This window comes from Phodopus roborovskii, unplaced genomic scaffold, assembly GCF_943737965.1.
Source record: "Phodopus roborovskii unplaced genomic scaffold, PHOROB, whole genome shotgun sequence".
NCBI lineage: Eukaryota > Metazoa > Chordata > Mammalia > Rodentia > Cricetidae > Phodopus > Phodopus roborovskii.
In genome coordinates, this window is record NW_026126480.1 from 51,323,132 (window position 1) to 51,349,361 (window position 26,230).

General features: G+C 48.8%; 1 protein-coding gene across 1 annotated transcript in view; it reads left to right on the forward strand.

Moving 5' to 3' along the window:
• Positions 1 to 26,230, forward strand: part of Shank2 (SH3 and multiple ankyrin repeat domains 2) — a 420,233-nt gene that overhangs the window by 177,298 nt on the left and 216,705 nt on the right. The window contains exons 12-14 of the mRNA XM_051193484.1: positions 5,090 to 5,408; positions 12,409 to 12,578; positions 17,262 to 17,375. Coding sequence (XP_051049441.1) covers positions 5,090 to 5,408; positions 12,409 to 12,578; positions 17,262 to 17,375 — 603 coding nt within the window. The remainder of the gene's footprint in view (positions 1 to 5,089; positions 5,409 to 12,408; positions 12,579 to 17,261; positions 17,376 to 26,230) is intronic.

Sequence of the window (26,230 nt, forward strand, 5' to 3'; positions counted from 1 at the left end):
GAACCCAGACAGCGCCTGGCACAGAATCGGCCATCCTGGGCATGCATAGGAAGGAAGGTGCCACTGCTTGGGCATGCCAGCCTCCTCTTCCTTACACCGCCATTTTTGTTGACATAAACTGTGTCAGCCATATGGAATTGAATGTAGTGTTCCAGTTACTTTTTCCTGTCTCTTCCTTTTCCTTTTCTCTCCCCCCCCCCCCACAACTCCTGGGTTTGGGAAGCTGTTCTCTTAGCAACTACGGAAGCTCACACTTAATTAGTGCCCCAGTGGCAGATGCACCCGGCTGGGAGCCTGACCCTAGCCTTCCCTCCTGCTCTGGAAGCACCTTCACCCTGGTGTGGAGATCATTCCTTCTCCACCCCTCCATCCCCACCCCAACTGCCTTTGTTTGCTATACAGATAGAACTTTCTCAAGGCAGCAGTTGGGGAGATCATCCTTTGCTTCTCCTAGACTTCTGTCGGGGTGTGAATGCCAGAGACATGTGGGGAAACAGCTCTGAAGGGCCCACTTTTGGGCCCAATTGGGGTGCTTTACCACTGACTACCTTGCCAGTTAATTTCCCTTTCCCTCCACCCAAAAAGCAAATGTAAGCAGCAGGAGGCGGAGCCCTGCTTTCCCAGGGTCATTATCAGAATGGGGAGGGCCAGAGAAGTAATGCCACTTGTGTCTGATTCTTTCAAAGGGAAATAGGTCACTGTCAGGATTCCTGAATCCTGGCATGCCTACCAGGGTGTCGGGGATCTTTTGGTGGCTTGTCTGAAATGTGGATATTTCCCCCTTGACTTTCTTACCACATCTGTTAGCTGACAAATAGATTTGGCTTCTTCTTTAAAAATTTAAAAAAAAAAAAAAAAAAAAAAAAAAAAAAAAAAGAAGAAGAAGAAGAAGAAAAAGAAAAAGCACAGTACTTTATATTTAGCCACAGGCGCACAGAGCCCCCGGCAGCAGCCGGGTTTCCTTGGATAACTGGGGCTCCAGCTCACAAATGCCTCCCGGTGTCTCCTGGCCGCCAGCTCGCGCGCAGTCGCCTGCTGCATGTTAACCCTGCGTGGTGCTGCTTCCCCGATGCCCTGCTTGTTCGCCCAGCAGAGTGGCATTGCTCACATGAGGATCGCCGCCAGAGGTAGCCGGCTCTGAGAGCAGCCTCAGTCTGCGCACAGTTGCTTCCCAGCTGACAGACAGAATATGGGGTGGGCTTTGTCACCAGCACGCTGGGTCTGGCATGCCCAGCGATGCTCGGGGCTGCAGAGCGCCCAGACGCCCGCCACTGCTCGCCGGGTCCCAGCCGCGCCAGCTCCGAGGGGCCGGGCTGCGCGCCTAGCCTTCCTGCCCGCCGAGAGGGTTATATAATGAGCGGACTGCTGCCAAAGTCACAGGGAAAATGAAGTCTTTGTTAAATGCCTTCACCAAGAAGGAAGGTAAGGAGAAAGCTGTAGGAAGCGTGGGGTGCCTAGTGAGCAGCTGTGGGCTGCTTCTGTGGGGAGAGGGGACTCGGGTGCCTCCTCAAATTGCTGGTTATGGTTCATCGCTCAAGTAATAAGGAATAATTGCCCCAGCTTTGTGATAGGGTTGGCTTTAGCCTGGTCTGGAAGATTAACACAGATGAAGGTGCCTTTGTATTTTAGTGTGTTCCTAAGCCACCAGCCTCTGGTGGAACTGCATTCCAGAACATCTCATCCGGAGAGCCTGTGCCAGAGGGCACATTGGGAAACTAGGTCCTAGGGAAAAATAAAAGAAGTTTTGGCTTTCATCCTCCAGTCACCTGGAGGCTGTGAGCACCTGCTAAGGAGGGTCAGGGCACATGGCTGGATGCACCCATGACACCCTCTTCCAGTGCCAGTTGCCAGTTCTGGGTTGCAAAGCCAAGGGATGCATGAAAAATCCCTCTTTATTATACCTTGTATGAATTTTATCGTGGGGAAGGAAAAAAAAACTGTATAAATAAATGCATGTAAGACGGCTAAGAAAATATCCACCCACTGAAGAGCTTGCAGATTGCCTGAAAGAAGGAACCCGTTGGGTGGCATATTAATCATTTTCAGACAGGAAAGAAGCTATTTTTAACACTTTTTATGAAAAAAAAATCCTTTGAGTGTATGGTCCCAGTCAGAGAGTTTTGTCAGACAGCAAGCTTTTTCCCTGTTGAAACCAGGTTTCCAAAGAGGTGACTTTAAGAAAATTAGAAAGCTCACTTTCTACTCAAGCTCACTATGAGCTAAACACCAGAGATATTTCAGCAGCCTGGAAACTAATTTGATGTGAGGTTTTGTCATTAAGCAAGGCAGTTTTCATTAAAACATCCACCCTAATGTCACCTGTGTGGGTCCATTTGACTCACTTGCCTGGTCTTTGGGGTGAAATATGTATAAATGTCCCAGCTGTTTTATTCTGTGACCCTGCCTGAATGGCCTCGCCTGCATGAGGAGATCCTGTCTCCTCCTTCCTTCGTTTCTTTTTCTAATGAGGCTTACCAAAATTCACCATGTGGGACTTTGATTTTTATAACCCATGGATGGCATGCATTGCAGCCATGGGTTAGAGTGTTAAGTAATGCTATCTCTGTTCTGTGTTTCTGTGAACTTTTTTTTCCCTATATGGTTTATCTTCCCAATGGGCAGGACCTTATGTCCCCCCTCCCCCATATCTACCCACTTTGCCACTAAGGGTGTTATACCTTACCGATTACACAGTCAGAGATGCAATCAACTGTACTGTTAAGGATAGGTACTGTTAAGGATTGTTCAGATGCACAGTAACAAGGTGCCAGGATGTCCAGGTCTTGGAGCCGTGTGATACCCTCCATGTGCCTTGCCCAGGGGGTACTCCTGGAAGCCCCAAGGTGCAAGGACCATTTTATCCTCTCCAGGTCTATCAGCCCCTGATCTCAGTGAGTGACAAATGAGACCTGCTGACATTGTGGGATCAGCTGTCCTTAAGGCCTTTTAAATCCCCCACCTCTGGAAGTCCCAAGATCATTACAGGCTCCCCTGTTGGTAACTATTATAGACTCCAAGGTGAATACTCTTAGACTTCTCCAGGTCCTACTTGAGGTAACTTCATCAACAAGGTTTCCTTTGTGCCCAGCCAAACACACGTGGTGGCCTGACCTGGCTATGGTTCTTTTGGAGGTGGGCTACTGGGGCTCTGGGCCTAGCTCTTCAAGAGCACAGGCTCTTAGCTCCAAAGAAGACACTGCCAGCTTTGGTACCCTGACCAGCCCCTGTGACTCACACGCTGGAAAAACTGGGAGTGAGATAGCACATAGCTGAGAGACTTAGTGAGCATCTTCCCCCATCTAAAGCTTGCAGGGAAAGCAGGGCGCATGCGACATGCCTCTGTCCACTGGAGCCATTAGGATTCCCTCGTATAACAGTTGACCCTTAGCCCAACAGCTTCCTCTCCTGCTGTATGGCTTCCCACTTGGCATATAGCTCTGATTCCTAGGAAAGAGGAGTCACAGCTGACCTGAAAGAGTACTGTCCCCGTGAACTATGTTGGAGCTATCTCTGTCCCTAGAAGGCCTGCCAAGGCCACACAGTCTTTACAAGCAGTGCTGGTACTACCTCACAGGGGTGAGCTCTGTACCCAATAAGGTCTGCCAAAGCCATTCTGTTCCCATGAACTGTGCCTGAGTTACCTATTTCTGGTACCACTTATGTCCGTACCCTCGTTCTGATGTCCAGATGAGTAGAAGCCTGTGGACTCTGGTAGAGCAGGAACCTTAGCTCTCTATGAGGTGCCCACCTCTAACTTCTGATCTTGTGCAGCTGATGTCATGAGTTGTCCTAAACTGTGCTGTGCTACTTCTCCTTTGATGACAGGATCCCAGATCGGTTCCTCTGGATGCCCCAGTTCTCTCTGGCTCCACAGGGTCCATCTGCAGAGGAGCCCTAGCCTTGAGCATCACAGGCTTTAAGGACGTAGGGGCAGAAATCCTATAGCAAGGCTTCCCTGGGCATGAGGAGATTAGGACATGCAGTGTTTCTGGACATCCAGGTGAGGGCATCTACTGTCCCTTCGGCCTGGAGGGCTGCTCCTGAGAGGCTCTGTAATGTAGAGATCCATTTCTGTCATTGGCCAAGCAGCTGAACGCTCAGGGTGACTGCAATGTGATACCATTCCTTGAGGTACCTAGGTTTGCCTTATCTGAGTCCCTTCGTACAGAGTGTGAGTATCCAACTTTGTCTAGACTTTTCTTTGAGACACTCAGTGAAGTGGGGCCACATGATGCTAGGCCCCACTTGCTGGGAGAAGAAAGGAAAGATTCTGAGGTGATGTGGGCTCCTATACCTAAGAGATTGCAGGGCAGGGTGGAGTGGGGGGGGGAAGTGTCTGGCTTCCCTTGCTGGGAGAGCCATGGCCATACTGTAGGTCTGAGTGGTTCAGAGAGATGAAATACTCCTTGTTCCCCATCCTTGATGCTAAACTCCCAAGATTAAAGTGACACAGGGCTGGTTCCCTGAAGTCTGTCTGTGGCTTACAGATGATGCCTTCTCTGTATCCTCATATCATCCTCTGTGTATCTGAGTCTTAATCTTTGGATTCATTATTGCTGCCACCTGAGGTCATCTTAGTGACACATTTTAATGTAGCCATCCCTCTAAAGGACTTTTTTCCACATGTGGTCACATCCTAAGGTTCTCAATTATACCCTAGCATATGAACTTTGGGCACACAGCTCTGCCCATCACAGAGGTCAAGTTAGGTTTTTAGGTGATGCTCTGAGCCATGCAGTGTCCTAATGTTTAGTGACACTGGGAAGCCTATCCTTACATGTGTCATGGCTGTGTCTACCTGCTGAAGGTATGGGCTGGCCCGATGGAAGATCAGACCCTGAGTCCCTTCCATTGAGGTCCTGGCTTGAGCTTCCATGTGCCTCAGTGTTTCTCTGCATCCACGGGGAAGGGGGGGTTGGTGAGTCAGGCTTTGGAGAACCCAGCAACAGATCTTGTACTAAGCCTTCAGGCCCATCACTGGCTTGCACTGGGGGGGGGGGGCGTGCTTGGATGCATGTAAATCTGGCCTCCCTGTGTCCCTGTTCCCTGGCATTACTCATCTGCCTCTTTCTTTCTCTCCCTAACCCAGTGCCCTTCCGAGAGGCCCCAGCTTATTCCAACCGCAGGCGGCGGCCCCCCAATACCTTGGCTGCCCCGAGAGTTCTTCTGCGCTCCAATAGCGACAACAACCTCCATGCTGGTGCACCTGAATGGGCTGTCTGCTCTGCAGCCACCCCCCACCGAAGCCTCTCACCCCAGCTGCTGCAGCAGACACCCAACAAGCCTGATGGAGCCACAAAGAGCCTTGGAAGCTATACCCCTGGGCCCCGCAGCCGCTCCCCCTCACTCAACAGGCTCGGTGGCACTGGCGAGGATGGCAAGAGGCCACAGCCACACTGGCATGTGGGGTAAGGAGAAGCTAAGTAGTGGGCATGGGCTCCCATGGGAGGCGGTTAGCCATGCATGTTTCTCAACCCAGGCTACCACAGAAAACACTGATGCTGAATTCTACCATCTGAGCCTGGGGGCTCCCTGTTTAGCCTGTACGCTCAATGGCTATTCTCCAGCATCGGTGAGGGAAGCTTAACTGTACAGGGGCCTTATGTCCTTTCCGGTGCTTTGACTTCTTGGGTCTTGAAGTGAAATGGCCTTAGGAAGTCAAGGTGGAGAGTGTAGACTGTACTGTCATGCAGCCTGTAACACAGCCTCTGCCTCCTCTGCCATGTTCACTGTGTCCATTCCAGTGACCACATGCTCACAGCAACAGGAAATCTCAGCTTGGAGGAAATAACCAAGGCTCAAAGCCACATCAGCACAAGAGACCAGCCATGTCCCAGCAGCCTTCATTTACACTACAAGTGGGAACTGTATCTGCCCAGCATGGCAGGGGCTCAGAACTCCTTCACCCACTTCTGAAGCAGCCCCAAGTAGTAGGCTAGAATTAGATAGGCTGAGGGACTACTCAAGGTATCACAGCCTGGACCTTCCCTAGAGAAGGAGATTCCAACCAACACAGCCAGGAGAGGGCCTGCGTCCCCACGTCCTACTCCCAAGCACACCTCTGCCTTCCTGAGTTTCTTAGCTAAGAGAAGAGAATCTCAGGAATCAGCTCATTATGGGGGCCTTGCGGCCATGTTTGGCAGCCATCAGAGAGATTCCGAGCAACAGGAATGGATCTTACTGGCTTCCTGTGATCCCTGTGGCAGACAGTGGAGGATGGCAGGATGCAGACAGGCACCTGCCACAGCTCTGTCTTCCCCAGAGGATTCCATTCTCCTTTTCCTAGTATCCTGTATCCCTTTCCTCGGTCTCTTCCCTTCTTCTACCCTGTCCTACCTAGTGCAGGCTGACCCAGAAAGAGTGGGAAGCAGTGTACTTGTCCAAAGCCTCTGCCCCTGGGCCTGCATAGCACAGGTGAGTCTCTGTGCTCACCTCTCCAGAGATTGCACCCTCTAGTGGCACTCAGAGGCACAGCTGAGTCACAATCCTGTGAGACATTCCTGAGAGACTTGGATTTACAGTGTGGGAACCCCAGGAGGTGGATGGGACAGTCCAGTAACTCCCAGGTCTCTCTCGGCTGCCAAGATGTGGAAGAGTGCTCAACATCACAAGCTGATCTGGCTGTACTCATCTCGGTGACTTTCCACTACTGTCTTACTGTCTTGAGTGACTTTTGCTTTGCAGGGAGAAAGGCCTGGTGCTAGTGAGATCACTGGGAACACATTGGTGTCCTAGGACCCTCATCAACTGTGTTCATCTGAGACATGCTGCCTTTTCCAAGCTATGCCAGTCTCTGGGGTTTCATGTCGTGCTTAGGATGGTGACATTGGCTTCACCATCTATTCCCCCAACAAATGCCAGTTCTTCAGTTACCATCAGGAAAGGACACCCTCTTGAGGCAAGGATCTCACATTGCAGAGGAAGGTGCTCAGAGACCATGAAACATTCTAGATGTGCCATGGACTTCAGAGTGCACAGGACCGTCTAGTATTTCTCCCATAGGCTCTAGAAGATTTGGAATAATCACTTTGCCTGTCCATCCCAACCAATCAGACATGAGTATGAAGGTGACAATCAGATTGCCCTGTGGTTCAGGCCTGTTTCTATCCAAATGTTCTCCCTCTGGATCTATAGGAACATGGGGACCTACACATTTGATCCTGCCTTCAATGGAGCAGAGACATGATTACCTCAGCAAAGAGGGGAAACGGTTTCCTCTCCTGGCTTCCATCCTGATCCCTGGGCTGTGCTAAAAGAAATGGGAGGAGGGGGAGGAAAAGAGGGAGAGAGGAGGAAAAGAAGAAGTGAGGGAAGGAGGGGGGGGGAGAGAGATTTAATATAGAGTCTAGATCTCCTTGGCTTCCTTCTTGTCCCTACACTTAATGGATGGTGCACATCACTCAGACACCATCAGTACAGTGTGGTTAAGACTGCCAGGTTTATGGTTGGGGTTGGTGGGGCTAAGTGAAGGGTGCTCCTCATTGGAGCAGCTGCATCCTGAATGTTTGTGGGATCTGCATCCAGATACCCCTTCTCCTTGTGTATTCTGAAGAGTGTAGTAGTCTGTGGCTCCTCTGGCAGGCCACAACTGCCTGGGTGCAGGAGTTACAGTCCTCTTCACTGGGCACTCCCTGTGTGCGGGTGGATATGTGCATTCCCTACCTTGCATGGGAGGGAGACAGGTTGCTAACAACACTGTCTTCACTCAAGTTTGGATTCAGACCTGGGGAGAGCTAAGGCTGCTCTCTGAAGGATTGGAGTCATCCAATAGAAAATGAGTGGGTGTCAAGAAGGAACGAGACCCCATAAATTCAGCAGAGAATTGGAAAACACAGGAAAGAAGCCTTACTCAGAGCAGCCATTATCACAGAATGGAGGGCTCTAGAGTTGGGGTGGACCTGGCCTTGTATACAGGCAGAAGCCTCTCCCACCCAGCTAGAGTCATTAAAGGTGTGTTGGCTGTCTGGACAAAGGAGGTACTCCTCTATGGTCAACACAGTACTGGTAACCTACTCTCAAAGATACAGTGGGTCTGTCCACTGAAGGCTGATTGTCCCACCTGTATCCTAGCCTCTCCTGAAGTCCTTGTCCTTGTAATAGCTCCTAGGGATGGGCAGCTGGATGCAGGTTGAAAGCCTCATGTACTTGCTGGTTTGGTGTGTTCCTTTCTCTAGGTCCTAAGTGGCCAGAAAAGAACAGGATGGCATGTGTCAAGTCTGTAGGCATAGCGGTGATGGATAATGAAGCTGACCCACAGCCAGTGCTCAAGTCCCTATGTGCTGGCTATGCCATCTGCTATATCCAAGCCCCAGCTAGCAGCTTTCACAACCTCCATTATCCCCACCCTATCCCAGGGAGACACTGATTTTCGCAGGACTCTGGCAGGTGATGCTTCCTGGCCATATCTGGAATTCTTTGACTCTGCATGTCAGCCCTGCTTCCTGTCTTCCCAAGAGCAACCACAGTGCCTCCTTATAGAATGTCCCACCTGTGCTTGGTCTACTCCAGACCAATCCTCCTGCCAGAGCCATTGTGCCCTAGTCTCTGACTTGCCATGTGTACTCCAGAACCTTCTGTGGCCTCAGTTGCACTGCCTGACTCTCACCCTAGCTTGGACAGGGTGTGTACACTCAAATGTTGACTTTGGACATCACTCTGGTCTTAGAAAAAATATACCTGGCTGAAGTGTACTCCGGTTCACCCTGTACCACCTCTCCTGTCTTCTGTGCTCAGATATGTGTGCTGCCCTGTGATGGACCACCTGGGAAGTTATAAATAAATGAATGAGTAACTGATGGAGGAGTGAATGAATGGAGAGAACTCAGTGTGTGGGTAGTTCCTGTTCATGCAGGGTAGCTGGGAAATGGCCCAATTTACCCTTCCCAGTTACCTCTAGAACAGAACGTTGGCTTTCTGGTACTGAATCTCCAGCAATCTAACCCTCAGACTAAAACAAGTCGTCTGGTATTCCATCTGGCTGCTCTTAGCCAGAACATGAAGGAAACACAGATGCCAGGGCTGGGGAAGTGCTGAACCATTCACACTGTGTGTCCTACCTTGGCCTCTCAGGTCTGCTCATCTGAGACTACTCCTTACCTGGGGCTATGGAAGGGCTGTGGCTCAATTGTTGCTCAAAGCTGCCATAAGGAGAGCATGGCCCCTGGGTAGGAAGGCACCATTCATAAAACACCTTCCCTTGATCTACAGTCTTTCCTGACTTTTACTTAACACTGAAGGATAGAACATCAGGATGTGAGGGCTACTCTGACTTCCATGTGAGGTCATTATTCATAGAACCTCTTCCCCTTCTGGGAAATGGGGTCAATGCTTCTGCCTGCTGCCTTGGGACTTCATGAAGTTCAAGTTAGTAGTGAATATGAAGATACTTCAACACCCACATGGGACCACCCATCACCACTGAGCCTTAGAATGTGTGTGTACCATGGTCCATGACCAATGATTCCCCTACTCCTGTTTGTGGAGACTTCTCAGGCCTCCAGACTGATGGCCCAGAACTAGCTGTCCATAGAGTGAAGTAGAAAACAGAGAGCCAGGATTGTGTTTACATTGATTTCTATGTATGGAATAACATTTAGTCACTGCCTTGAATTAGCTAGAGTACCCCAATGTTTTGTTACCTGCTTTGCAGTTGCCACAACACTATGTGGAGTGGATTGCTATTGATTTTTCTCTGATGGTGAAACTGAGGCTTTAAGAGATTCTCTGACTTGTCCAATACCTGATGGTAATAGGGGCTCAGCTGGGCATCAGGCAATGTTTCCTGAAAATTGGATGTGTGAGTGAAAAGATGGTGTTGGGCTATTCAGTGAGGCATGTAGATAAGTGGATGGACAGGTGGTTGACAGTGGCTAAGTAGATGGATGGACAGTGGATAGTGGGTGGACATGTTGGTGATGATTGGATGGATGGATACATTAATGTGGTAAGATGGATGGATGGATCCATGAAGCCCCAAGATGTGACTGACAAGACAAGGAGAGGTTATATAAGGAGGTGATTGATGCACAGGGTCCTGCCCTGTGCTCTATCTCCACCTTAACCTGGCATCCTTGTGGTCACATAGCCCACTCAGGCACCTGTGACTCCAGAATTCTGTAATGACTGCAGCCATGGTTATGATTTAGAAAATTCTTGGGTGTGTATGGGGGTGCATTGCTGGAGAGAACCCAAGATGCATTCAGCCTCCCACATCCCCCATGTCCATAGGTATGTCTCCAGGCCCTGCACCATGCTATAAGAAGTCAGGAGATCTGGCCTTTTTTTCTCTTTGCTTTATACATGGATGAAGAGCAGATCCAGTCTTTGGGGGCAAGCAGGCCCTATGCATTCAGTCACCATCCATCCTCACCAACATCGTAAATGAGGGTCTAAATTTAGTATGACATAGCTCCAATTTCAAGTCTGTAGACTGGGTCCCTCAAAGACGTCAACCAGGATCCAGTGGCTAGGTTTCATGATCATGCCAATTGGAAAAGTAAGAACCCATGGGCTAATGACATAAAGGATAACACATCTCTCTACTGACCAGATCAAATAAGAAGTACAATGAAATATAATAGAACACTCCTTTACAGGTCTGTAAGAGCTCCCCAAACCACAGGGCCTTTATACACATGGGCAACACAGTACAAAAGACACCTGGGAAAACAGACTCAGTGAGGGATAGCCTAGGTCAGACTGGGTAGGCATGACTCTGAGGAATTTCTTCTAACTGCCTTAATTCATGTGGGGAGACACAGGTGGCATTATTCCCTAGGCTTGTGGTCCTGGACTGAATAAGAGAGGAGAAAGTTAGCTGGTTCATTTCACTAAGCTCTTGACTAGATGGGACGTACTAGCTGTTTGAAGTTCTGCTTTGACTTCCTTGCAGTAATAGACTATGACCTAGAATTGTAAGACAAATCAATCCTTCTTCCCCCCCCCCCATTGCTTTCTTGTCAGAGCATTTTATCACAGTAACAGAGATGAAACTAGGACAGAAATTCACCTTAACTAATCAAAGAATATTCCGCCAGTTTCTAGAAATTCCCTGCAAGCCTGCTTTCCATCGGTGCTTGTGTTAAGTGACTCCTTCCTTTGCTTGCGTAAAGCTCCGGGACACTCCTGTGTGCTTAGAGGCCACAGCACCTGCAGGTTCAGAGATCATAGCTGGGGATTTGGGGGCCTATTCTCATTTTGGAACTCTCTTCTATGCTTTAAATGTCCACTGTCTTCTCCTTGGCCAGTACCTTCTTGGAAGGTTCCAACATTGTGAAGGTGCTGCCTTCCTGGCTGGAAAGCTCTGACGGATTGTCCTGATATCCTGACATGTTTGTTTATGTGGTCATGTTTGTGTCCAAAGCCTCCCATTCTGGGAAAAGAAGTGGCAGGGGGGCTACCTTGAAGTTATCCCTGCTTAGGACATGGGTGAACACTTGTCCCCAGCATGTGACAGTTAGTCAATACCATTGGAAATCCTCTATGCCTCGTGGTGAGGACTCCACAGATTGTCCCATGTGAGAACCTTAACTCTAGCTGTTCCATTGCTAGTCTAGATTAAGGCTTCTTGCTGTTGAGGGAAAATGAGCCTGGAACAGTACAAAACTGGTGATGTAAAGAAAGTCATCTTGGGAGTGGCCAGGAGGATGCCCATGGTCATAAGCAATTTTGGTAGAAGATTCCATGTGTGTCCTTACCAGTGTGACCAATGCTCATGGTGAATTGGAAAAACATGACAAGGGTTCCCCTGATGACAGTACTTCAATTGTTTTCATTATTGTAATAAGACACTCATGAGATTTCCTGTCTTCTCCATTGTCTGTGCCCAGCTCAGTGGAACCAGTTGTTACAGTGTCCTGAAACCATTCCAACCATGCATCTCCAGAACCTTCCATCTTCCTTACTGAACCTCTTTGCCTGTTGACACTCCATCTTACTTTCTATCTCTGTGGATCTCACAATAGAGACCACATAGGGACAGAATCACACAGCTTATTGTCTTCTATGACTGCCTTCCTCAAACATAATGTCCCCAGGGTTCATCCCTGTGTGGCATGTGTCAGAACATCTTTTTTCTGACTGAATAATGTTCCATTGCATGGATGGTAGTGTGCTATTTATCCAGCATCCATCTGTGAACACCTGTACTGAGGATGATGCTGCAAGGGACATGTGTGTAAATGTCCCTTTGAGACTCTGCTTTACTTCCTTGGGGATGTACCCAGCAGTGTAGCCACTAGGTCTTTTTGAGCCTTTTCAGCACAGACGCTGCCCCTGGCCCAATCATGCCATTGCTCCTGGCAGCACTTGGTACCAGAAGGGCCACTCTCAGCCCAGTGTTTATAGACTGCATTGGCTATGGTTGACAAAGTGACTTTCTTCTCTCTTATTCCCTGTTGCTTGATTCAGGTCACCCTTCACTCCTGGTGCCAACAAGGACTCCCTCTCAACCTTTGAGTACCCAGGGCCCAGGAGGAAGCTGTATAGTGCGGTGCCTGGGAGACTCTTCGTCGCCATCAAGCCATACCAACCCCAAATCGACGGCGAGATCCCGCTTCACCGAGGTGACAGAGTCAAAGGTCAGTCTTTGTGTTCTGCTTCTGGGGAAAGCAGGGCCTCTCCATGAAACACTAAAGCCACGGCAGAGTTCAGCAGGGCCTGCTATGGGAAATGCTGACTCTTGGGAGGGCACGGTGACTCTCACTGGTCCCTTTCGTTCAGTGTCCTCAGTGCTGTGCCTTTAGGGATGGATGATGCTCACACACTCCTAGGTCCACTGTGGGAAGTACAGGGCCTGGTGAGTCAAGCTTCTTTCCAGGCAGAAAACACCATGAGAAAGTGGATTTGGGCCACCCATAGCATAGGTTTGATGAGCAGAGGAAATCAACCAGGTGAAAGGAATTCCCCAGACAGAATTCTGAGGACTTTTGTGAACAGCTAAGAAGTTCCACATTGTCCCAGGGGTCCTGGGAGTCCAGTGATCACTCCTGTACAGGTGAGGCGAGTCTGTGAGGCAGGAACACATGTCTAACAATAGTGTGGAGAGAGAGAAAGTGGGTAGTGAGTTCAAAGCCTGTGACTGAAGGTCACAGAGGGAACTGAAGAAGAGGCAAGTGGGGACTGCAGGGGCTACATCACAGAAGATAAAACTCACAGGTGGATCAAGAAGGGCACCTCGCGTGCTCAGCAGGCCCAGGCCCCAGCACTGGACACAAGATAAAATAGAGGTGGCAGGTGGCTTCTGATCCTGCCCTCCCTACATGAGCATTGTGTAGCCTACAGCAAATGCTACATAAACTCTTTTATGTGTGTACTCAGCTGGGGTTACTGTGAGGTTCTGGAGACTGTGTACACCATCCTTTCCTAGCCCAGGCATTCAGCTTCCATGCCTCTGTGCCTCTGTGCCTCTAACAAGTCCCTAATGCCCTGTTCACTTTTCCTTCAAGTTCACTTACTTTTTCCTCCAAAACCCCCTTTCCCCATCTTGCTCCTCCTGCGAGGTTCATAATTCCAAAAATGATGTTTTCCGCACTTTCTGAGCGTGTGTTTTAAATTGCGGCGATGCCTTAGGACTCTTCTGGGGTTTCTACTCATTGTATGCATGTGCTGTCTTACAACAGCAACGTCGTGGCTTGGCATACACACCACATTAAAGATCCCAGTGTGACCATTGCACCAGCAAGCACATGCAGAAGATTTATAATCCATCCGTTTGCATTTGTCTTCTCCCTCAAGGACATGCTTTGTTCTCCTCATGCACATATCCAGTAATTTCCATTTGTGTTCTGGACATCAGCCCTTTCCCTGCCATGGACTGTCACTACTATCTCCAAGGCCTGTGGTTCCAGTACCAGTTTTCTGGTTCTTCCCTCTTCTCACACCATGGTCTTTTCTCTACATTACCCTTCACTCCTGGCCTTGTTGTGGGGTTTGTGCTCTGCCCAGTATAGAGACCAGGGGACAGGGACTCTTGTAAAGCTTCCTTCCTGATCCTGAAGTGAGGGAGCATTCCCCTAGAACCCACGTGCTTTTGCACAAGGGCTGGCCCCTCCCAATGGTGGCTGTTTGCATTCTTAGGTTTTGGAACTGCTTTCTGCACTGGAGTCTAATGGAATCCTTGTTCACCATGCCTATAAGGTCCCTGGGCTGTGCAAATTTAGCTTAATGAAAGAATTAAAACCACATGAGATAGGGGTCTGAATTTTAGCACCATGGGCCAGGCCCTTTTCCTGTACAAGTAGGTGATATGGGTTGATCTTACAATAGGTACATGGTATGTCAGACTCACACATGGAATCTCATGGGATGCAGACTTTGTGAATGCTGTTTGTTGGCAGCTGGACAGGTGCCTCCTATGGCATTTACTCAGGTCCCTCATAAATGGTGCTTATAACATCCTTGCTAGGGCTGGGGCTCCAGTTGAGCAAGCATGAAGACCTGAATTCAGGTCCCTGGTCCCATGTAAAAAGCCAGGTACAGCAGCATGCACTTGAAATTCCAACTCTTGAGGAGCAAAGACAGGTAGATCCTGGTGCCCACTGGCCAGACAGCCTAATGGAATTGGTGGGCCCCAGGTTTCATGAGAGACCTTGTGTCAGAAAGTACTGAAGGACGGTGAATGAAGACAAAATGTTAGCCACATAACCAGACACACAAATACATACACATATGCACATCTATATGAACACACACACACACACACACACACACACACACACACACACACACTTGTCCTTACAGTATGACCCTCCCTTGTCCAGAAAGTCCAAATGGACTTTCTACCCTATCAACATAGCAGGTGCATAAAAAACCATAGCCCTGGATAGTTGCTGTTCACATCAGAACTGTGGCCTCTCAAGACACATCTCTCATCTCCCAACTTTGCAGATTATGCAGAAGAGCATTATAGGGATGTGATGAGGAGGCTTCCATCTGAGCTGGTAGTGTCGCTAGTTCCTCTGCTATGTGGCTCTTAGACCATGTATGTGGAGCTGGCAGAGGCAGACCAGAGGCACAGAGGCCCACAAAACCCAGGTTTTGAAGACCTCCCAGCACCTTTGTCCAGCAAGCCTGTCCTCCTCAGCCTGTGCACCTCACTGCCTTTCTCGCAAGCATGCAGCAGCTGGAGCCATTGCCAGGCATGGCAGTGTTTGGCAAATGCTTGGCATAAACAGGTCCTTGGCACTTCCTCAGCTTGTTCATCATTGCCTTGGAAGTACTGGGAGCCAGCTGGATTCAGCCACTGCAGATCCTGGGCAGGCAGCCTCAAGGTTACAGTAGCACCAGCTGTCCAGGAGGTCAGGGTGGCTGGACCTGTCCTGTAAAAAGTGGACAAGGAGCTCTTTGCTTCCATCAATGACTTTATAGTACTGTGCTGAGATAGGTGTAGAGTTAGGGTGGTTCTTTCTTCTAGAAGGTTCTGGGTGCTAAGTGCACCCTTTGTCAGGAGGTGGCTAGCTTGCAATGTCTTCACTCTCCCTCTCTCTGGTCATCAGATGTGCTGGCTGTTCCCTGACCCTTCCCAGGACTTTTATAAGCACTTGTTCCTTGCTCTCCTGGTCTGCTGTCTGTCCTCGAGTCTGGCCTGGATGAGACTCTTGTGCCCAAGTTTATTACTCCTAGCCCAGTACAGTTGCTTGTTCTGCTCATCTACATACTTCACCTTAAACAAGGAGAGCAAATTTTGCTATTCTGAATTAAATCATTGATTCACAAGGAAGCCAAGTCTGACTCCCTTTTCATTAGGCAAGGTGTTCCCACTCCCACACAGGCACACCCATTTCCATAAGACACTCCCTCGTAGACACACCTACTCCCATAAGACACTCCATCACAGACACACCCACTCCTATAAGATACTCCCCACACAGGCACACCCACTCCCCTAAGACACTCCCCACACAGACACACTTACATGGACATGTCTACTCCCATACAGATGTACCTTACTGGCTCTCCTGGCATCCTGTTGTATTCTTGTTCCCCATGTCACTAAGATGCCCTGGAGAGCAGAACTGGTAAATCCTAAAGTACCAGATGGTGCCTCTGTATGCACCTGCCTGTACTCACAAGCCTTTTGCTTTTCCTGTGGGCCTTGTCCTGGTGACACACCCAGATTGTGTGCTTGAGGGGAATCAACTGCACAGCTAAATGCAGGCCCCCCCCCCCAGCTGGCAGTGTGGAAGGATTCCCACAAGCAGGGATGGCATTTGTGTTGACTCAGTAGCACTGTGAGCTAGACAGTATTCCTCTCTAACAGGTAAGGAAATGGAGGCACACAGTGATTAAACAGACTATCCCACATGGGGCACAGGTGAGGTGTGGCATGGCAGAGGAGGATGCCAGCCCGACCTTAGTATCCCACTCCTTGCCGGGTGCTTTGAGGCATCAGGGTTGGCAACTGAAGCTCTGAGGAAAGCTCATGGGGATGTCTTCCTGGGCTTCATTGTACAACCAGCCCCTCCACCTGGAACCACACCACAAGATAACCTTCTCGGGTTCAGAGCCAGGAGTTGAGCCCACTCTCCTCCAGCTGAGCTGTGTGGAGGGAAATTGTTTCTAGCAAATATGATGGTATCTGTCAGCATGGAAGTGGCTTGTCTCTTTTATTTGGGTCATTTCCTCAGATTACTGGATAAGAATTTACAAAGCCAGAGTTAGCTGTTCTGTTCCTTTCAAATTCACAGACTGGGCAGATCTTTATCTGCCATTTGAGGTCAGAATACCGGGGAGGAAATAGGTGTGCTGGGACCTCTTTTTCTCCACAGCAGGGCCTTGAGTCTCAAATGGTTTCAAGGCAGATTAAGATGTGTGGACAGGATAGTAAGCTCTTTCACATAGCCATGTTCAGACAACACATATCTGTTTTGAACAGGTCATTCCAGATTTGCCTTTATAACTGGAATCTTTATTCTAATGGCACTGGAGGGTATTGTGAGATCCTTGGGACCCTACCCCAGCACCTGGTGCACACATGTATGTACACTTAGGTACACACACACACACATACACACACACACACACACACACACACACACACACACAAGAAGAAGGAAAAAGACCCTCTAGGGCTTCATTCTCCATCCATGGGCAGGGGCTGCCCCACTCTTGACACTGTATTCTCTGAAAGCTACTTGGCCTCATCTGCCAAGCTGCTGGCAGAGCAAGCAAGCCCTTGCTCCCTCTACCTGTTGTTTAGTGTCCCATTGCTTACTCCCTTCTGTCCCCATTACTGATGCCTTTCTCCTTTCTGTTGTCTCTAGTTCTGAGCATCGGCGAGGGTGGCTTCTGGGAAGGCAGTGCCCGTGGCCATATCGGGTGGTTCCCGGCTGAGTGTGTGGAGGAGGTGCAGTGCAAACCTCGGGACAGCCAGGCAGGTAAGGTGGCCTCACAGGGCCTGGATGAATCGTGGCAACTGCTCGGCTGGAGTGTGTGGCAAGGGCCATGAGCTGTGGCCATTCTGTGGAAGGCCATGTTCCAAACCCAGGGCTTCTCTGTATCCTTGCAAATGGCTTGGCTGGTTCCTTTCCAGTATGATACACCTAAATCAGAACTGCTTGACAAACTTTTATGCAGGTTCTGTTAAAGGGCTTGCATGTCTGATGCAAACTGGGAGTGTGAACTTGGAGTGTATGTCCTTGCCATCCTCAGGAGACTCTGGAGTTGAATGAATGTCTTTTTTTATTTTTTCTGCCTCCAGATTGGGTATTAGAACACAGGGCACTTCCCACTGATGGGCAGAACTCTCCAGACCCTCCCCAGGAGATACACAGTGCTCACAGCCAAAGCTGTCCTGGCACTGTGCATTAGAGCCGTCCCTCAAACCCACCCTGGCTGAAAAGCCTTCTGGTGGAAAAGGATTGTTTGATTTTGATGCCAGTGAACACTTACACAAAATGGTCTGCAAGAATCAAAGATACCTTGGACAGAAGGACTCCTTAGTGACCTGTGGTCACCTATAAAATCTGTTTCTTTCTGTGTGAACTCCTGGGTTGACAGTGTTTCCCCAGAAGCAGCCTCATGCCCCCTGCAGATAGTGGCTGTGTGGATTCTAAGGCCACTTAACTTGGCTCAAATGTGCCCTTCACGATGTATTTTGGGGTTCCCTGTCTGATGCTCCACAGGGAGTCCCTGAGTCCTGGTTGGGTTGCCTGGGACAGGAAGGGTGTGGAACACGGTGCTGTGTGAAGCACCTCCTGCCACTGGACTTCTTCAAACCTGGCTGGTGTTGGAGACTCTGTTGGTCACCCAGAAAGCTTTTCTCTGAGAATTTCACCTTGAGACAGTAAGCTCTGTGTGTCCCAAGCCTCCCTCTGTGGGGCTGCTCAGGTGCAATTGCTAGGTTGTAGTATGTATTATCTAATGCTGAACCTACACCAGGTTCTTTTGTTTGTTTGCTTGTGTTTTTGTTAAGATAGTCTGGTGTATCTCAGGCTGGCCTCTAATTCTCCATAGAGGCAAGGATGACCTTGAACTCCTGATCCTTCTGTCTCCTCTTCCCATGTGCTAGGACAATAGACATATACTACCTGGTCCATATGGTGCTGGGAATGGGGGAATGGAACTCAAGGCTTCATGCATGCTAAGAAATCTCTCTATCCACTGAGTTACATCCCCAGCCCATCCAGCCAGACCATGAAAGACAAGGGTGGAAGTGATACAGTATGGGGCAGCAGTCAGCTAGTGGGTAGCAGGAGCAGGTTTTGCTGAATGAGGCCATGAGAACACTGATCACCAGATATCAACTGCTCTGTCCTATCAGTCACCCAACCCCCATCCAGCCCTGGTCTGGCCTCAAGCTTCCCCCTGCAACTCAGGCTGCCCTGTCCCATCTAAACCTTGTCTTCACTGCTGATCTCCTCAGACCCTGCTGTTTGGAATGGGGACATCTTCCTTTCCCTCCCATACTTAACCTCAGAGCCAGTGGGATTGGTCAAACCTCTGCTTTTCATTGAAAATGCTGGCTGAGCCACATCTGAACAGGGTAGTCCTAGGGGTTACATGAGGCATTATTGGGTCATCCTACTTTCTTCATCTTGTGAAAAACAGTGGCTTAGAGTAGTCTGGAAGGTGAAGAGTAATTTGACCTACCTGCCTGCCAACCTTGGGAAAGGTTACAATTTCTTGGTCCCTATTGGCAGTGTCCCCATAGACAGGAGAGCCCGTCAGACTGATACTTGTCCTATGGTACTTTCAGAGTGATGAGGATATTCCCTGCTGGGCTCCATGTTCCTGCTCAGATCCATGCAATGGTGTCCTGGTCAGATTTGTTTGCCTGGGTTGGTGCTGGCTCCAAGGTCCCCCTGAGGACCATCCTCACATTTCGATTCTGGAAGTACAGAAAGGATCTTGACACTTTGCCCAAGCTATGCCACAGAGCAGTGATGTCTTGTGAGTCTGTGTCACCTGTTTCTGAGCACTACTGCTTCCAGGTCTCACTGAGCATGGGAAGGGTTAAATCATATAGCCTCTACCCGCTTAAGATCTGTCAGCAGCACAAATCCATAGCTTGTTTTGTAGAAGTCAGGAGACACAGGGGTCTCACCTGGCTTCAACCAAGGCATCGGTGGGATTGGCTCCTTCAGGAATCCCTGGGGAAAGAGGATCTGTTTTTCCCCTTCCTAGCTTCTAGAGGCTGCATCCTTAGCTGGCCTTTTCTCACTTGTGAGGCAGCAGCTGTGGGTGGGGTCATTCTCTGGCTGTATCTTTCAGACACTTCCCACTGCCTCTCTGTCACCACTTTTAGGGCCCAGAAGGCAAGGTCCAAGCTACCTAATAGGCAGCTCCAAATCTATCTGCAACCTCAGTTGCTTTGTAAATGTCAATAGAGTGGCATCTCATGTCCTGGGAATTAGGCCATGGGCATCTTTTGGATGGGTGAGGAGCATCCTTCTCTTCAAGGCCACTGGCAAACATGACCAAAATCACCTTTTTGTAGCATAGTAGGGCATGAGTTCTGCCAGCATCCTTGGGAGGTAGAGGATAGGAACAGTGTCCATGGGCTGGACTTCCAGGGTAGGAGAACTGCGGATAAGCATGGTGTCTGTTAGTCCTTGCCTGTCCTAAAGCTGTGACTATTTTTCTAGTAATTTCTTTTGTAGTTGAGCATACACATGGAGCCTGGAAAGGGTTCAGTATGCTCTGATGTGTATGCGCTTGTGTCTGTGTTTTCCTCAGCCCCCTAGTTTACCTCTAGACTGTCATCCCCAGAAGTCTAGACTGTCACCCCCAGAGGTCTAGACCGTCACCCCCCAGAGGTCTAGACCGTCACCCCCAGAGGTCTAGACCCTCACCCCCAGAGGTCTAGACCATCACCCCCATAGGTCTAGACTGTCATTCCCAGAGGTCTAGACCGTCACCCCCAGAGGTCTAGACTGTCACTCCCAGAGGTCTAGACCGTCACCCCCAGAGGTCTAGACCGTCACCCCCAGAGGTCTAGACTGTCACCCCAGAGGTCTAGACTGTCACCCTAGAGGTCTAGACTGTCACCCCCCAGAGGTCTAGACCATCACCCCCAGAGGTCTAGACTGTCACCCTAGAGGTCTAGACTGTCATTCCCAGAGGTCTAGACTGTCACCCTAGAGGTCTAGATTGTCTCCTCTGGAGGGCTAGACTGCCCCCACAGAGGTCAAGACTGTCCCCTCCAAGAGGTCTAGACTGTCCCCAAACAGAAGTCTAGACTGCCCGCCCCCATCCCTGAGGTCTTGCGCTCAAGACTCAGCCCTAATCCATGATGCTCTAATTGGGAAATCCTAGGACCTCTAGGATGTGTGGGCTAGGTGGAAATAAGTAAGGTCATTGTGGAGGCATGTCCATTGACAGGAATTTTGCTGGCCTCACTCTTTCCTCTCTCTCTTTGCTTCCTGGCTGCCATGAGGTGCATAGACTCCTCCATGGCATGTTGTGTAGGCACAGACCCAAAACAACAGGGACAAGTGACCAAGGGCTCAATCCTCGGGTGTTGAACTTTGCCTCTGTATAAACTGATTAGTTCAGAGCTATCCCTCCCATCCCACCAGAGGAAGCAGCTTCCTGAATTCTGTCACCATACAGGAGTTATATCTGTTGCTGGATTCCAGGCCTAGTCTTGACTTACTCATTCAGCCAATGTCTACAGTGTTGTGTTGTAGTTTATGTATTGCCGTGTAGCCTTCCCTTATTTATTATTTTCTGCGAGCCACATTCTCCACTTTCCTGATTGGCTCCTCTGTGTGAGCTGTTGTAAACTAAGCTGCTGGGCACATTGCCATATGAGTCTCACTGTAGACGGCTGCTTTCACTTCTCCTCACTTCCCTGGGTGAAAACCTGCTATGTCACATGATAGGATCATGCCTAGTTTCATAGGAAATTGTTACATGTGACTGGGGAGATGACTCAGTGTAGCATGTCCTTCGTGGACCTTAGTTCCATCCCTAGAACCCACCAAGCAATGCTTTGTAATCCCGCAACCAAGGATGCAAAGGAAGGATTATTGGCCAGACAGTATATCTCAGTGGGTGAGGTCCAGGCCAGCGAGAGAGTGCCTCAAAAACCAGGCAGTTAGCATTGCCGAGGATAACACCTGTGCACATGTGTACTCCTGGGTGGATATACATGTGCATACACAAATATTTACTTACATGTAAAAATGTAATGGATAGACAGAAGTGAGGAAGGAAAGAAGGCAGGGAGGGAGGGAAGGAGGAAGGAAAGGAGGGAGGGATGAAGAAAGGAAGGGAGGAAGGAGGAAAGGAAGGAAGGATGGATGGATGTAAGGAAGGAATTGTGATGTGTCTGATTTGCCATGCTGGTTCACACCTCCACCAGCAGCGCCGGAGATTTCCAGGTGCTCTGCCTCAGCACCAGTGTTTGCTGATGTCAGCCTCTCATAGCATCCCATGGCAGCCTGGTGAGTGTGAAGTTGCTAGTTGCTTTGTATTGTGAGGGTCGCCTGTGCTTCCCTGATGGCTTTTGTGTGTGGTTAAGTCCCTTCTGCATGGCTGCCACATGCATGGCTTTTTTGAAAGATCTCTAGCTGCTCTTTTTTTTTTTTTTTTTTTTTTTTTTTTTGGTGCCATTTCCACCTGGAGTTCTTACCTCTTGTGCTGCGTATGTGGTGATTTTCTTGTACAGACCCTGCTTGTTAGTGCTCTGTCAGGGATGCTGTAAATGTGTCTCCCAGTCTGTGACTTGCCTTTTTGTTTTCTAATTGTGTCTTTTATTGAGTAGAAGGTTTTTAAAGTTTTAAATAAAGCCCAATTTATCCCTCCCCTTTTCAAAGTGAGTACTTTAAGGTCGCTTTTTTTTTTTTTTTTTTTTTTTTTTTGACACTGGAAATCTTCTGCAGACCTTGAATATGCATAGAATCCAAAAGATGGTTCAAATATTGTTTCAGTGTTTCTAGCCATCCGGCTCTTTCCACACAAGGTCAGCTTTGTCTGAGCTGTGAGAGCCCTTTGTCTTTGTACATGGCAAAGTGAAAGAGCTCTTGAACGTTCTGTGGAATAGGCAAACAGTTCAAGGACTAAACCCACCAAGTAGGGACATACGCAGGTCACTTTCTCCCTGTAGGTGAGACTGAATTCCTGTCACCTAAAGACAGTCGTCAGAGGCTGAGCACCAACAGCAAAATGAAATGGTAGCCCTAGTATATTTTTAAATTATTATTATTTCTTTATGTGTGTGAATGTTTTGCCTGCATGCATGTTTATTAGGTTTACACTTCAGCATTGCTATTCACCACTGAAGGAAGTCAGGGCAGGAACTCAAACAAGGCAGGATTCTGGAGGCAGGAGCTGATGCAGAGGCCATGGAGGAGTGATGCTTACTGGCTTGTTCAACATGGCTTGCTCAGTCTGCTTTCCTATAAATCCCAGGACCACCAGTCCAGAGATGGTACCACCCACAATTGGCTGGGCCCTCCCATGTCAATCATCAATTAAGAAAATGCTCTTCAGGCTTACATACAGCCCAGTCTTATGTAGATACTTTCTTATTTGGGGTTCCCTCCTCTCAGATGACTCCAGCTCATGTCAAGTTGACACAGAATTAACCAGCACGCTTCCCTTGCAGAAGTAACTGGGTAGATTAATTTATGTGGCTTGTGAAGGCTTATGGTGGTGAAGAATTATGACCACCATATTCATATTTTCTGTGTGTGAGAGATAACAGCATGGCCCAATTTACAAACTCTCACTTATTCTCACACATCAGCCCATGGAGTTGGCACCACAGAGTAGCCTGTGACCACAGTGCTATGTGTAGGGCAGGCAGCACTCTAGAAATTTCTGTTTAAATATGTGCATGCTCTTCTCCCACTTTCCTGGAGGTCAGGCTCCTCAGGTCAGGGATAGCAACTTCTTCTTTGTCCTACGAAATACATGCCAGGGACAAAGTGATTGCCATTGGTTCCCTATATCTGTGGAAAAGTGGTGTTGTAATAGACAAGGAAATACACCGGCTGTTGTCTAGATTCTCAAGCCTCCTACCTGTGTCAGGCAGAACCATGTCAGCTGCTGTCACAAAGGGGCCAACTATCTCAGTGTATGAGGTCCCACTCTACAGCCTCTTCCATCGTCTAAGATGTCAGTTTCCTTGTTGACTAGAACTAGTGAAAGTGAGTGACAGGCGGTTCCTTCCTTCTTTGAATGCTAATGCTGAATTGAAAGTGGGGGTTCCATAGAGGAAGGTCCTGAATAAGAATCTAAGATAAAGTCCACCCGTCTTAGTTGCACACACATGTAATCCCAGCACTCAGAGCTGAGACTGGACTGTCACAAGTTCAGTGCCAGCCAGGGTTACACAATGAGTTCAAGGCCAACCTGGAATATATAGTGAAACCTTCTCTCAAAAGGAAAGGAAGAGTTCCAAAATTGGCACTTGATTTCTGGGAATGATTCAGTGTGGGAAGCCAGCACACATGTGTCATTTTCTATGATGCATCTTGCATGTAAACAGAAAGCATTGCCAACCCTGTTTCTCCCCAGTAGAGTTTAGTTGTTGAGATAAAAGTCCTGACCATTGATTAATGCTGGTCATGTAAGACCAGAGGAGAAGATGACATGATGAGTTCCCACTACCCTGAAACTCATCCCTGTTCCCAGCCCCAGAGACACATAGAATCTGTTCACCTGAGAGCTATTACAAGGGAATGGTGGTCAGATGGCTAAGATGGCCAGATCTCAGGTGAAAGGTACCACATCTTAGTCATGAGTACTCAGTCATGAGTACTCCAGTAAGAGATCTGGGGTACTGTGAGCCATGTTTCCTGCCATGGCACATCAGATGTCAGGACCCACAAGAAGCTTCTGGAATCACATGGATTAAATGTCTGAGGTGGGATTTGAACCTAGATGCCTGAGTCCCGAACTGTCTTCACATGATTCCCTGTAGCATCTTTTCTGGTATCTTAGAGTGAGGCCTCAGCAGTAGTCATTTTCTTCCCCTCAGAATAGTGCATGACTGCCTGCCCCCATGCATCATGAGATGGTCAATATTTTACCCAGAGGCCTCCGCTACAGGCTGTGTGAACTTCTGATGGTTGCAAATTGGTCACTTCCTTGTCCTTCCTGTGTGTGCAACTAATAACAAAGACAGTTCCTCAACCATGGTAAACCTGGGCCAGGGGCCTGGCCACTGGTGACTGTGCCTCACTGTTAGCTTTGGATCAGTCGCTAGTGTTCATCTGTTTTCCTGACAGCTATGTTCCTCTGCCCACAATAGTCACTAAGTATTTTTCTGGTGCCACTTAACAGCTGCATGGTGTAGGGCCTTTACAGAACACATGGTTTCAATCCTTGGTATCATAACAGCAGTCCTTAGGCAGTCCTTGGTTTTGATTTGTAGGTGACTCTTATGATCTTCAAAGTAAACTTGAGATTGGCAATAAATGAGGTGATGGTCCCCATTTTACAGATGAGGGCCAGAGAGGTATTTATCTAGTGAGTACTGAACCAGCACCTGAAAATAGATAGGCCTGAATCAGAGGTCTGTCCCTTCTCTAAGAAGGCTAGAGTGTCTACAGAACATCAGTCATGGTGGGGGAATGACATGATTCAGTAGCTGTGGAGTTGGGCAGTCAAGAGGTAGTAATGTTTGTGGCAACATCAGTAATGTTCATGGTGTTGACAGTGATGTTGGTATTCCAGTTAGTGCTGTGATGACAATGGTCATGGAGATGGTGACAATAATGATGGTGGTGGTGATGATGGTCATGGTGGTAGTGATAGTGATGATGGTTTTGGTGACTGGGATCTTGATATGGTGGTAATGATGGTCACAGTGATAATGGTGTTAGTGATGTTGGTGATATAAATGATGATGGTAATATTGATAGTGATGATGGTCATGATGATAACAGTGACAGTGGTTAATGATGGATGTGGCAGGGACAGTGATGGTGAAAATTATTGTGTGATGACAGATGGATAATATCAACCAAGTCTGGCACTCTGGCTTAGGGAGCTCTGCTGTTATAGGCATAGATTGAGTGTTCTGCTTCCTCCCTGCCTCTGCCCAGTGCTTCCATCCCTTCCCAGGAGGCCCCTGACTGCTCTGTGCACTCCTGAACTTCCATTTGGTTCTCCAGTTCTCCTCTTGCTGTGAAAGGCTCCCTTGAGAAAGTCACTTCACTTTTGCCTTTGTGTATATTAACTTTCTCCACTAAAGTGCAAGCTTTTCCCACCTGATACATCCTATGGGGGTGTAGAGTCATCTGAGATGACTACAGGGACAGAAACTCTATGCCACAGTTAATTATCAATATCAGTAGCTCCCCTCCTTCCTGCTCCCCTCACTCCCTTCCACTTAAAATTTTAGGGTAAGGTCTCATTATGTCACCCAGTTTAATCCAGGACTCACTATATAACTCAGGCTGGTCTTGAACCTGAATCCTTTCCTTAGCCTCCCAATTGCTGGGGTCACAAGTGTGTGCCACCATGCCCAGAAGCTCCTATGCTCTCAGCTGCTGCGTGTCTTACTTCTGACCTGTATGTTCAGTGCTCATTTGATATGTTTATTTTTCTGCCCAATGTGAGTTCAGGGCTTTGGCCCATTTATCTTTTGGGTCATCTGTCTTTCTTGCTGATTCTAGGGTCCTAACGCAAGTCTTGGGTCAATGATGTTCACTGGAACATGGGCTACTTCCACTCTCTGATGGCTGCTAATCCACTCTGTGACTCAGGAGATGCTGGCGTGGGCTCCATGCCTCCTGTAGGCAGTGGGGCCAGCTCCCCCTCAATCCCATTTCCTCTT